At 39.2% G+C, this 14,556-nt stretch overlaps 1 protein-coding gene across 1 annotated transcript; it reads left to right on the top strand.

Annotated features, from left to right (window-relative positions):
• The first annotated feature begins 1,733 nt into the window (after positions 1-1,733).
• On the top strand, positions 1,734-14,332 carry KLHL31 (kelch like family member 31). The gene is made up of 3 exons (XM_058801798.1): positions 1,734-1,878; positions 4,262-5,465; positions 7,226-14,332. Exons 2-3 carry the CDS (start codon positions 4,294-4,296, stop codon positions 7,956-7,958), a joined length of 1,905 nt encoding a protein of 634 aa, XP_058657781.1. The 5' UTR covers positions 1,734-1,878; positions 4,262-4,293; the 3' UTR covers positions 7,959-14,332.
• The last annotated feature ends 224 nt before the right edge of the window (positions 14,333-14,556 follow it).

Below are 14,556 nucleotides of genomic sequence, written 5' to 3'. Positions count from 1 at the left end.
ATTCACTTTGTAACTTAAGTTGAGCCTGGTTTGCCCTTGAAATATTTCTCCCAGTCCTTATCTCACTCATGAAACCTTTGTTATTTTTGTCTCCTCCGCCCAGCCGTAGCAGGGGAGGGTGAGTGAGCGACTCCTGTGGGTGCCTGGCATTTGGCCAGTGTCAAACCACAACAACATTGTAGATGGAGACTCCCTTTTTACAGGAAATCACAAGGAAAAGGTGAAGGGGTGTGGCTACAAATTGCTCCTGAGGAGATTATGATTTGACACAAGAGGAAAAATTTTCACAATGAGAATATAATCTCCCCAGGGAACTAAGTGGTGGATTGCCCAAGCTTGGACACTTTTAAGATTTGTAAGAGGGTGCTGGGCTGTGTGGTCAAGACAATGATTTTGTCAAGAAAGTTGGAACCAGGTGATCCTTGGTATTCTTTTCAACCTGGTATTCCATGATTCTATGAAAATGAGGCTTTGTCCTTAATTTTTTGTAGCTGTGGCCCTGTTTATCAAAAGGAAAGCTGGTTACCTTGTTGCTGTTGAGAGGGCTGAGCCTTATGTCCCTCTCGTCCACTCTCATTTCACACATTTGACTGACTAATTTCCTATTCTGTTTTTTCATTCTTACCTTGTGATGTAGCTCCACCTATACAGTGATGCCCTTTTGTTCAAAATGACAAGTGTTACTTTGCAACAGATGTTGTAAAAGCCCATCTGAGCCTGAAGGCAGCCAAATAAATCTGTATGATTAAGCATTATACAAAGCACATCCAAGAAAAAGTTTTCGTGTTTTCAGACTTCCACTTCCCCCAGTACTCTTCCCCTCCCATGCAGATACTTAGACTCTTTTCATCTCTCCTGTGGAATGAAATTCTCCTGGGATGTGGCAATTTGGCTTTATATTATTCCTGAGGTTGCCTGGCAAGGATGCAGAGATAAATTATTCCAGTGTATGGTATAAGCCTCAAGTTAGGATACACACATGAGAGACAGAAGATCAAAGTTCACATCTCTGAAAATATATCAGGATGTGAGACATAATCTTTGAAAGCTGAGGCAGGTCTTTATGGAAGCAGTGACCTAACTCCATAAAACAGAACATGACTGAATCCCCATCAGCTGGTCTCCTTTCCTCTGCCTGGAGTAAAGCATGGAAAATCTAAGAAAGTGTAAAGTGCCAGAATTTTCATGCTGTTTTCTGTGGGTTATTTTAGGTCATAGAATAATAATAATCATAGAATGGGTTTTGATAGGACCTTCAAAGACCATGTAGCTCCAACCCCCCTGCCATGGGACATCTTCTGCTAGACAAAGATTTTTAAAAGTCTGTCCAACCTGGCCTTGAACATTTCCAGGAATGGGGTGATTCCACACCTTCTCTGTGGATCCTGTTCCAGTGCCTCACCACTTCATCATAAAGTGTCTTCCTTATGTCCAGTCTAAATCTGTGCCCTTCCCTAACCATAGGGCTTTCCCAGTGTTCACCCTACACTTACCTGAGGCTGTTATTACCTGCTGTAGTTATCTTCACCTTCCCCTCCCTTTTCTCCCGTGTACCTGTGCATTTGCAGGGTCCAGGCTTGTTCTCCTGATTTCCAGTGGCCAGGCAGCTCAGGGAAGCTGAGCTCCTGTGGCTGGGCAGAGGCAGGGAGCAAGGCATGGAGAGGAGGGGTCACTGTAAAGAGCACCCGAGCACAGGCTCCGGTCTCTCTTGCTCGCTGTGACAGCCAAGTGCCTCACTGAAAACCAGTGAGCTGGGACTTAAGTGGCCTCTGATCTTTCTCACTCTTTTTCCCCACAATTCCTCTCTTTTTGTGTTCACGTTTTCCAAGGAAGAGGCATTTTCACGGACAGCTCTGGAACAGTATCTTTCTGAGGAGGGTAAGAAGTTTTTAACTCCTCACTTTGATAGCTTTTAGAAGGTGGCATTTTAAAGCAGGGGGGAGGCTGGTTGGTATAATGCATTGTTTTGGGACCCCAAGTGTCCTTTGGTACTTAAGCTAAAATAAAGTAGGTGAAAGCAAACAATCATAGAAAACCAAATCGCTCTGTGTTTTCAAAGTTCAGTAACTTGGTTTTATAGGATTGTTTGAATTGTTTCAGTAGGTTTGCATGTCCTGTCACTTACAGTGCAAGTACACTAAGCTATCTTGTGAAATTTCTGCTGATGAAAAAGCATTTCTCAGGAAAAAACTTTGGATAGTGAGCATTTTTGAACAGAGAGCTTAAAATGTTGTATTTAAATGAGCTCTGCAATGATGCAATGAGACAATAAACATTAAGTGCTACATGTATTAAAAATTTTAAGTTACAGGCCTCTAAAAATACTTAGAACAACAGATAAAGCTGCCAAAAGAATATGCCCTCTCCAACTTTAAAATTGTGACTATTAATATGCAAAGCTGTATCTATGTGTGTAACATACAAAGTTATCCAAAAGTTTTGTTTTGCTTCTTTTTCATGCCAACAAACATATGCGACACTTGCAACATCATAGTGTTTTTGCAACAAAAGTTGTGTTAAACAGCCAAGTATACTAAAACACCAGCTATACTTTCAACTGAACCTGTCTTAAAATGGCAAGCTGCTGGGAGGTTGCTATTCTGGGAGGTGACTCTGATAGGTCTCAACAGATGCAGCCCTGGAATGCAGCCAGGGCGGGGGAGCCGGGCAGCAGCTGACCCCTGCGCTGGCACGGTGGCATATCAGGGATCACAGCTCGCGTCAGCGCAGGCTGACACTGACACTCCGGGCACACATGGCCCTCTCCCTCGCCTGCTCTGCACATGGCCAGCACCCAGCAGCAGCAAAAAACTGCTGGTGCTCACAGGCAGCAACCATTCCTTTCTATAATTAAATTACCATTTTGTTACATGCTCTGTGCTTAAGGAAGAAGTGGTGTGCTGAGATTCTAGATTGAAATATTACTGAAGTTTTTTGATTTAATTATCTGCAATAAACCAGTCATTTGATTTATAATTAATTAACATCATTTTTTCATGTTCAAGTTTTTATGACTGCAAGGATCACAAGGAAAATTAGCATGTGTAAATTGTTTTAAAATCAACACTGAAGATAAATGCTGTGTTTGAATCTATTTGAATGCTGATCTCCACAATTCTGTTTAAACTGTGTTATTGAAGATCAGTGCTTTCCTTCAAGTATATTTGTACATACATATATTTTTTCAAAGTAACTCCTTTGTTACTAGGGGCTGTCTTGCATTGCATCGGACAAAAAAGTGGCTCTTTATTTCATTGAGAGCTCGCCTAGAGCTGATGTATATAATTTAAATATGTGCTCTAACATAACAGTGGGACTGATTCTTACCTTTCCATGTGCAGAACTTGTTTAAAATAACACATCCTGATAGAGTTTGTATGACATTCTTTCAAATAGAAGTTAGACGTCTTCTCCCTAAATCTCAACAAAATCCTAGAAGTATGATTATAGATTTCAAATTACTGATACTGAAAATCGATCCAACTATGCTATGAGCAGAAAATATTTGCACATCTGACACAGGAAATAGAACACTATCAGTCTATAAAACCAAAAGTTACAAAAACCTGGAAGTATTTTCAAGCAGGACCTAAATCTAAAATCAATATGACATCATATTACAATCCTCTTTCTCTTTATGTCTCATCTGGCTTTTGTTTCTTAAATAATTTTTCCCAGTCTTTATATTTCCTGCTCAAATTCTGAACTCACCTGTAAGTCTGTAGCTCTCGAGTAAGGATGAATGAAGTTGGGGGCCCATATTTTTCCTGTGCTTCAGGCTAATGAATTCAGGTCTAGAACCTGTCTAATTTAAATAAATATATAAATTTGTTATATAAAGTTAAATTCTAAATAAATACATACCTTTATTATATAAAATTAAATTCTCTAAATGGGTTTGCCAGAATGTAAAATTTGGCAAACCCATTTGGAGAATGGATTTGCCATTCTCTAATGACAAACTCTGGCAAACCCATTTAGAGAATTTAACTCTCTGAATGTGGTGATAATAGGTGAATGTTAATTTATAATCATTTTATTTAAAACAAACAGGAATTACTGAATTACTTGTAGGTATATTCTTCACAGTTGGAGTATTGATTGTTACTAATAAGCAGCCATGTTGCAACCTAGAACTTAGGAAGACAGATTATCCTGTGTGTTTGGTTTTGTGGCATTATACGTGTTGACAAAGGTTAATTTGTTGCATAATCACTTAGCTATTAAATTTCACAACTGTGGTGTTTAATTTTATTTTTAGCAAGTGCTTGGCTGTAATATTTCATTGCAGTCATGGCCCCCAAGAAGAAGAATGTGAAAAAGAACAAAGCAGATATCAACGAAACAACTATCATTGTGGAAGATAGCCCCCTCAGTAAACTAAATGGCTTGAATGGACTCTTGGAAGGAGGAAATGGTTTCAGCTGCATCTCGTCTGAGGTTTCTGACCCATCATACTGCCCAAACCTCTTGGAAGGTCTAAGCAAAATGAGACAAGAAAATTTCCTTTGTGACTTGACTATCAGTACCAAAACCAAATCTTTCAATGTTCATAAGGTAGTGATGGCTTCAAGCAGTGAATACTTTCACAACATCTTAAAGAAAGATCCGTCCACTCAAAGAGTGGACCTCAATGATGTGTCCCCAGTGGGTCTAGCTACTGTTATCACCTATGCTTACACTGGAAAACTTACTCTCTCACTTTACACAATAGGTAGTATTATTTCCACAGCCATTTATCTACAGATTCACACCCTTACAAAGATGTGCTGTGATTTTCTAGTCCAAGAAATCAGTGTTGAGAACTGCATGTACATTGCAAATATTGCAGAAACATACGGACTAAAAGCAACCAAGGAAGCAGCGCACAAATTTATTAGAGACAACTTCATTGAATTTTCAGAAACTGATCAGTTCCTAAAACTTACTTTTGATCAGATTAATGAACTTCTTGCAGATGATGACTTACAGTTGCCTTCTGAAATTGTTGCATTCCAGATTGCAATAAAATGGCTGGAATTTGACCAAAAAAGAGTAAAGTTTGCTGCCAACCTCTTAAGTAATATCCGTTTTGGTACCATCTCGGCCCAAGACCTTGTCAATTATGTTCAAACTGTGCCAAGAATGATGCAAGATGCAGACTGCCACAAGCTCCTGGTGGATGCCATGAACTATCACTTGCTTCCCTATCACCAGAATACACTTCAGTCCAGAAGAACAAGGATCCGTGGAGGTTTCAGAGTCTTAGTCACTGTTGGGGGACGCCCTGCTTTAACAGAAAAGTCTCTTAGCAGAGACATCTTATACAGAGATCCTGAAAACGGATGGAAGAAGCTAAGTGAAATGCCTGCTAAAAGTTTTAATCAGTGTGTCACAGTGATGGATGGATTTCTCTATGTGGCTGGTGGGGAAGACCAGAATGATGCCAGAAACCAAGCCAAGCATGCAGTCAGCAATTTCTGCAGGTAACTGCTATTTCTTTAAAAGGGATGTAGGTATCTGTTCACAGAGGGCAGGTAGATAGACTAAACTGGCTTGTGTCATGCAACATGAACCACTTGGATAAAGAAAAAGGGGACAATGTAGGGGAGGTATAGATGCTATTCTATATTAAACTTTGAATGAACAGAAATATACAACTGAAGTTATGCAAAAAATTTCACCATGGTTACACATGCACACTGAGAAGTGAGGAAAAACTGAAGAAAACTTATTCCAAGTGAAGGAAATAGATAGGAACATAAGTAGGAAGTCATGGGATGATCTAAGAAGACTTCTCAAATTTTCAAAACCTTTTGATACCTCACAGAAAATTTGGCAAAACATCTTTTAGATATAGCCTTCATTTTCTGTTCATTCACCATATTTTCAACAGCTTTTGTATTGAATTTCATGTCCTCTTTTTTTTAATTATTATCATCAGGAGTTTAAAAACAATGGTACCATTGCTTGAAGGCTGTCTTTTACAGTGTACCCCAAATAAAACCTTGCTTCTAAAATTTTGCAGTTCCTATCTATAGTCATCCGAGACTGCACTGGTGATAGCAAGGTCAGAAGAGTGCATGCACTAATATGCAATGTCACATGTTTTTAAATAGTTCAGTCTAAAGGCTGGCAGTGCACAGCAGCTTGAAGCAAAGGCTGGAGGTGGGAAAATTTTTATCTGCCTTTTATCTGCTAACAGACTATGGACATGCAATGGCATTACACAGCCATAGTCCTACCAGTGCTTCCTTTTCTGCTGCCAGAAGGAACAGTCTGCTTCTCCTGAGGACACCAGGAGTTAATGAATGAGGAACATTCTCTAAATCAATTTTATTGCGTAATCTACTTTGTCAGAAAAATATCTGCTCTCTTGACCTTCTGCCCTTAAGCTATGCCTCACGTTGTCACAAGGAGTTGTGTCCTCAGTGCTGACCTTGGTTGCAGGGAGTAGGTGGGGGAATCCTCGTTGTGCCTTTGACCTTGAGCATGTCAAGTCACATCAGTATGTCTGTGGACTTGCAGATGACAATGCTGAATGCTGAATGATAATTAGTATTTACTTTCCCATAGTCTTTTTCTCATGTGGTTCTCTGATCCCCTTAGCATGCAGTACAAGTGTGTGGGTCCGCTAATGTACTTCACGTAGCATCTTCAGGAGTCATAATTTGCCATTTCTTATTTCAAAGTAGGTCATTTAAATGCCAAGGACAAAGAATGTTATTTCAGATAGCAAAGGTGTTAGGAAGCACAGATGCTCTTTCCACATAAAACTTACTCCATGGGAGTGGCAGGGTAAGCATACTCACCATTTAGAAAGCATAAAGAGGATGCAAGTATAAATCACAACCTAAAGTTTTTAAAAACTCTATGAGTAAATTTACATATCTTTGCTGTGGGTGTAAATTGCAAAAGAACTTCTAAAATTTCTGTTGCATCTTGAAATTTTCTCTTCCCAGTATTCTAATGAAATTATTTTACAAAATCAAATTACAGAAGAATCAGATTTACTTCTTTAAAATAATACCAGGTTTGAATGATACAAAAATATTTTTTCTCCAATCAAAAGCTAAATTTATTTTGAAATTTAATCAGGAATACCAGTTTAATTATGCTGACTTTTAATAGGCAAAATAACTAACTAAAATTCTATCAACTTTGCTCTTGCAGCAGTGGCATAGGAGTCCTGTATAATTTAGCAGAGCAGTAAGTAAGACTTATCTTCTCTCTTGAATCCTTTCAGATATGACCCTCGTTTCAATAGCTGGATTCACTTGGCGAACATGAATCAGCGGCGCACGCACTTCAGCCTGAACGTGTTCAATGGGCTCCTCTTCGCGGTGGGAGGCCGCAACTCCGAGGGCTGCCTCTCCTCTGTCGAGTGCTACGTGCCTGCAACTAACCAGTGGCAGATGAAGGCTCCGCTGGAGGTGCCACGGTGCTGCCATGCCAGCGCCGTGGTGGATGGCCAGATCCTGGTCACGGGAGGTTACATCAATAATGCTTACTCTCGCTCGGTGTGCATGTACGACCCCAGCAAAGATAGCTGGCAGGACAAGGCCAGCCTCAGCACCCCGAGGGGCTGGCACTGCGCAGTGTCCCTTCTGGAGAGGGTCTATGTCATGGGTGGGTCTCAGCTGGGGGGGCGAGCAGAGAGGGTCGATGTTCTCCCTGTGGAGCGTTACAGTCCGTACACGGGCCAGTGGAGTTATGTGGCGCCGCTTCAAACCGGAGTTAGCACGGCTGGCGCCTCCACCCTCAACGGGAAAATTTACTTAGTGGGGGGCTGGAATGAAATAGAGAAAAAGTACAAGAAATGCATTCAGTGCTATAACCCAGATCTCAATGAATGGACAGAGGAAGATGAGCTGCCTGAGGCCACTGTGGGCGTATCTTGTTGTACCATATCCATGCCCAACACCAAGACGAGGGAGTCCAGGGCCAGCTCAGTCTCTTCTGTCCCAGTCAGTATCTAAAGACAGGTCTAACCAGCAATAAGTAAAAATGTTTACCAGCACAGCAATATAATTAACCCTTTAAGTAGAATTTTTGTGCTTATATAGAAAAAAAAATCATTGGCTTTGCAAATGTGCTTTGTAACAGTGCAAACTGGCCAGTTTTCATGAACTTTAGTACAGGTGGCATGAAACAGCACATTAGGGATAAGATCGATTTTCTTAGCAGGAAAAGAGAGTTAACCCATAACCATGAATTTCATTCTCTTCATGACTTTGCCACTGACTTACTATACTGTTTGTGGCAAATAATTTAATTCCTTTATTCCTTGTTTTCCTTACCTGTAAAATTGAGATAAACTTGCTTGAGAAGTTTGTTACGAGGCTTTTTAATACTAATTTTTAGACACTTTCAGAACCCAAAATGAAAGTCAAATATGACTACTAATAAATCTCAATATAGATCAGAAATGTGCCATGTCATCATAACATTGATCAGTTTTGTTCTTTTCTAAGTATTTTCTATTTTCACAAATAGAAGGGGGAAAAAAAGGCAAACTAAAAATACCACACATAGCACGTGCATACTTTCCTTTTGGTGCAGTGGTATTCACAAAAACTTCTCAAAGCATTTTCTCCTTCAGAAGGTAGAAAGAGTTCCTCATCTTCTGCCATGAAACCCTTTAATTCCTGTATCAAATGCTGTGACATGGCTTTCAAGATCTGAATCCACAAAATAGTGTAGCTCCCATAAGCGCTATGGGCCAGCCCCAAGAGGCTACTTTGGGTGTCAGATGGCTCTCCTGACCTGTGTACACCAGGCAACATCACCTCATCCTCCTCCTCATGCCAGGGAGACACCCCTCTTATTCCAGGTGGAAAAACCTCAAAGCTGAGTTCATGCCAAGAGACACCTAGGGCTAATGGCATGTGAACATGGGGAAGATGCACAGAGCAAACTTCCTTACATTACCCCAGCAAATAACCAGTTGGAATGAGGAACAAAGATGGAATAAAGACTTCAGGATCTGCCCTTCAGAATTTGTGTGGAAAACAGGAAATCATGGGAAAACTCCCTTAGAGAGTTTTAGAAATAAAGAGATACCTTAACACCTTTCTTGCCAGGTGTAGGCACAACAACACCCAAAGTAACCTTCTCCTGGGTTACATAATGCATCTCCTTCTGAAGTCTTCATTAGAGCCCTTTCTTTGGAGATTTCATTCATATTATTCCAAAGGCTAGACTAATGCTCTGTGTGTTGAAGTTTTCCCAGGAGTCTTCACTCAACTTAGTTTGCCTCCAAGAACTTTTCTTCCTGATTTCAGCATGAGGTGAGGGAATTAAGCATGAAACCTAATCCTGTTCCCATAGCCAAAGGGATATGCAGTCCATCATGTCCTGTGAAGATTTGATACTGAAGGACTGCTGTCAGCACAAAATGTCTACATCAGCATGAAATGTCTACATCCTTCTTTTGGGGAGGAAAGACAGAATACAAGGAATTAAAATGATTTATTATAACCAGAAGGGCACTCACCTTAACCTATTCATGGAGGCTTCACATTCAGTTTCCTCAGATTATCATTGACAGCTCCAGGCTTCAGTGCCAGTGAAAAGCCATGCTCTTAGCAACGCTTATAAGGCAGACAAATTTTTATCTCATTTGCAAAAAGGGAACACTATAAAATTGTCTGTCAGTGCAGATGTTGTCAAGACAAGCATTTTCAGGACTCAAGCTCTTTATAGCTTTGTTAAAGCTGCATATTGAGGATCAGCATGAGCGTGACATGGTATTAGAGATGAAGTAATTCACTCTGTTGGTTGGGATTAAACTCCATGGTACTCAGTCCTGTTTTCCAGTTCTAACTTAGAGTTCATCTTTGCATCCCAAATACACAATTTTAAGCTTCAAACTGTATTTTTGAGTGCTGCATATTATTAGAATATACTGTCACCAATGACTTGTGGTCAGAGTAGCACTGTCTTATAATTTTGATTCATTTAATTGGCATATAGTTGTTGCAGAAAGAGCGGTTTGTCGGGGATGAGCCGTTTGTCGGGTGCGGGGAAAACTCGGACACTCAATATGAGTGTTCAGCAAGTTCTGTTTATTGAAGAGAGCATCAGACACTTATACAGCAAGTAATAAGTTATGAATATTCTGTAATCCAAGCAATCGATTGGTTAAACTATACCATCAACTCTTCCTCATTCTTTTGGGCCTACATTCCCTATTTCCCACGTCTCTCTGTCTACTTGTTATCATACCCAGCTAGGCCCAAGGACACGCTATCTTGCAGGTGCAGGACTTGGAATTAGCCACGGCCTTGTACTTTTCCAATCTCTAGCCAGCTAAAATCCCAACATATAGTTGTTCTCTACTCTGTGTAATTCAAATAATAACAAATGTGGAACAGTGTAACAGAGTAGTCTTACTTTAAGTATGAAAATTCTTGCTCCTTCAGTCACCAAAAGCTTTTACTGAAGGAGAGAAAAAAATTCTCTTTTCCTAAGTCATGACCACATGTTCCATATGAATGCATTTAGGAAGTTCTTTAGAAATAAACATCTGTTCCAATATTCTTTTGCAATTTTTTTAATCCATCCAGTCGAATGAAGACACCTGTACAAATTCAATTATAACTGTATTCATGGTGTAGTTACATAGTATTTATAACATATCCATGAGGTTGTATTTATGAATTGAAAAAACAACTATTGTGGCCTCAAACAGATATTGGATGGAATTGCCATATGCAAGTGTCTCTTTTTCCCTTTAGGAATTCAGTTCCAAAATGCCATGTATATTCAGACATTGCTGCATGCTTTCCTGTATATGATCTAGCACTTCATGTACATCAACAACCATCTTGCTTTTGAGCAGTAAATTATTTATGAATGATGGGCTAAGTGCAATGAAACCTCTCTCTTACTACTTAAAGGGTTAAAAACTTTGGGGGCCAAATCCTTTTCATCTTACTCACAAAAAAGGTTCCATTGACTTCAGTGGGACTGCTGAATAAGATGTACAGGATTTTGAACTCTTGGCCAAATTCTGGCAAAACAGTAGATGAAAGTGTCATACCCAGAAGGAAGACTGCTGCTCTGCCTCCAGTGCCCTTGGCCATGACAAATCTGTGAAGACATGTCCTAGGACAGGAGCCAAATACCACTGGCCATGTGTTCCTTCTGTAGCACAAGTTAGGTACATATTTCAGGCCAAAAATCTTAGGTAGATTAACAAATTGTATTGTTACCAATAGAACACTACAGTTTGGCTTTACATTATTTTCTGTAAACATCTGTTTAGGCTTCAACTGCACATTGAGCCAGGATTTGGCCCTTAATATGTGACACTATTAGCTGGACTTAATATTATGTTGAATCATGCTACATACTGAGCTATTTGTGACATTTTATGTGTGACCTTCTTTTGTTAGAACTGTGAAAATTACTTTTATGTTCTGTTTTATGGGATGGTATTCTTTAATTGTCTGTTACCATATATTCAATCTGTACATGTTTAACAATGACATCTCAGTTGAACTTGAAATACTGTGTGTACCAAAAAGAAGTTTTAAAGTGCAAGGAAGTACTGTATGCGGTAATATTAAGTAGACCAGAGGACTTCCAACTGTATGAGATACAGACTGTTAAAGCACTAGGGATCTTCTTTAATGCTATATTAGTAATAGGAAAAGAAAACCCAAACAAAACAAATTAATGTAAGCTGTTATCCTCAAAATTCTATATAAAACGCCCATGTATTTTGTACTTCAAATAGCTGTGCTTCAAATTCAGATCTAGAAAGAGCCTTTCTTCAGTGTGTGAGAGAAGCAGTTTGCAAGGGTTTGTTTTCTTGTTTATTCCTGACTGTTAGTTGTATGGGAGAGTGTGTTAGAGATTGTGAGGGAGGAACTTACTGTTGGAAAGTTGTGCTGAAAGGAAGATGTTGTATTTAGTTCTTAACCAAGACGAGATCATGATCATTTATTCTCTTGAAGTTAAACTGCAAGATCATCTGTGGATCAGTCAAGAGTCCAGTAAACTTGAATCTTTCAAAGAGGGAAGCAGGCAAAATTAGCATCAACCAAGCTCAGTGAGGTCTCAAAAAGGGCTTTGTGTTGAGATTTTTAAATGGCAGTTCTTGCAGGAAAAAAGGATCCAAGGAATGAAATGACTGAGTGAGAACATTTATATTATCCTGAAACCTAGATTAGTTTACCTCACAGTTCTAACTCTTACCAAATCATACTGGGTTTGGGAGCAGGTTTTCCTTAGCAGCTGGCTTGGTAATTCTAGTTGCAAACCCAGCAGTCACACAAATAGTTGTATGAGCATGCATACCTTCTTGCATTCAGAGGGACTTCTGCTACAGAAGTTACTCTCAAGGATTTATATTTGGAAAAATAAAATATAAGAACTAAATCCATGAGCAGGCAAACATCAATGTCTAATTAAAGCCAACATGAGGGTGTTAGACTGATCCTCAACATCACCATTCACTTACCATACCAGCCCATGGCATTTTCTGAGACTCAATTACTATATAACGATAATATTTCCTGGGAATGGCTGTTCAGTGAAATCCTATGTGTACTCCAAAGGTTTATTTTGTGCCACACACAGGATGGGAAGTGCTGTAGTCCATGGAAAAGCCAAAATGGACCCACTTAGAGCCATAAGCAAAATAAGATTTTGTTCCGAGTCCTCAAGGATGTTTGAGGAAAATGTGCTGGAAAGAAGCACCTACTTGAACATATCCCTTTCCATAAGCACTTTGCTTATGTTCCAGTACTTTGATTTTCATAATCTTTCTGATAGAAAGCAAATATCAATTTTCAATTGTCTGTAACTTCAATTCTCAGTTGAACTGAATTTTCAGTCTGTTTTAACTGTTTAGCCAAGCTGGGAGATCTTTTTCAAAGTCTGAATTCACCTGCTCAGAGAATACAATTGGAACCAGTATAGAATCCTACTATAGATTCTTGACCTTTTTACAATGAATCCTCTCTTTTGTCAAAGATTTGCTTTGTATAAGTACTCATTGTAATGCGTATAAGCACATTGTAATGCACAGATTTATACTTTGGCTTCTCCTTGAAAGAGGAAAATCTCTTGTCTCTTTTAGTTTCTCTTTTCTTATCCATAACTGAATGACTATCAGAGCACCAAAGAAGATGCACAGATGTGAACAGTACATAAATCTCAACTGTGAATCTATAAAAATCTCATTGCTGTTGGCAACAATAAAGAAAAGGAAACATTCTGAAATGCCTGCTGGATAAAAAGGGTGAAACATCACAGAATCACAGAATATTCTGAGTTGGAATGGACCATAAGGATCACAGAGTCCAACTTTTAAGTGAATGGCCTGTATGGGGATCACACCCACAACCTTGTCAAGAAATGAGTTGCTGGTGCTCATTTGCAAGCGTGACCCTGCACAGAGCTCTGTTCCCAGAAGTTCCCTAAAGAATAAAGGAAAATACATGCAATTCTATACAGCTGGTGTGAGAGATTTGGTTAATACCAGATAAGTTTTGCCATGCTAAAGACATACTTGTCTCAATGAAAATTTTCAGTAACAATATAGGCAATTAATAAACTTTTGAGGAATAGGCAATTTCTATTGGTAAGAATGGGAACACACACATTTAGATACACTGTGAATGGAAGATGTTGTTACTCTAATTGCAGTCTTATCAGCTTCTTTATTGACAAGAAAAGTTAAAAATATAACTTATTTGTATAAAGCATTTTCCTGGCTTATAACTGTTAGATTGCTTATACAGAAGGGTTTTCTAAGTGTACACTTTAAAGATGGACTGTGATAACACAAGGGAACATAATACAACAGAAAAAAAATCTGTAAGTATAATGTGAGAATGTTACAACTTAAAAACTAAAATTTGTGGTGCAGCAAGTTGTCATTAAGAGGAAAACAGCATGTTGGTATTTTTCATTGCGTGCTTTAAATAAAACTGTTGACACATGGCACAAACAAATTATTGTAAAATCAGTTGGAAACTGCGAGACTGCCTTTCTGACAAACGCCTGGTTGCAGTTGAAAGATGCTTTGTTTTCTGAGCCCTGGGCTGATCCTTGCTTTCATATCAGCCAACTGGAATGTTTGTTACACCCAGGCTATCGAACCACCTTCACAATAAGCTGCACAATGTGACACTGGAGCCACTTTTATTTTTTCCATTTTATAACAAAGACAACAACTTGCTTTTTTACAATTAACTTCACAGTCTTTTGTTGTAATCAAAGTGCCTGACAAGAAGTGATGATAAATCAGATGTCTGACTAGCAACTGAATATGTTTTCATTTTGATTGTATGGCTAACAGTACCAAAAATAAAAACATCTACATTTCAAGGAAAAAAAATTAGTCCAAATTCTGAAGAGCAATTAAGTTGTGCCGCAGATGAGAGGGTTTGAGATGTCAAAAATTGATCCCTGTTGTGTGACACCAAAGACTTGGCTCAAACTGTGATTCTATAGGTCACAACCTGAAGGGTTGCCTGGCCTGTGGCTGTGCAGAGGTCATGACTGTGGGTTCCTAAGTTTCCATAACACTCAAGGACACAGAGGCTTTATCCTCTAAAATTT

The sequence above is a fragment of the Ammospiza caudacuta genome, chromosome 3, assembly GCF_027887145.1.
Source record: "Ammospiza caudacuta isolate bAmmCau1 chromosome 3, bAmmCau1.pri, whole genome shotgun sequence".
In the NCBI taxonomy this organism is placed as follows: Eukaryota; Metazoa; Chordata; class Aves; order Passeriformes; family Passerellidae; genus Ammospiza; species Ammospiza caudacuta.
This window is presented reverse-complemented; position numbering and strand designations above follow the sequence as displayed.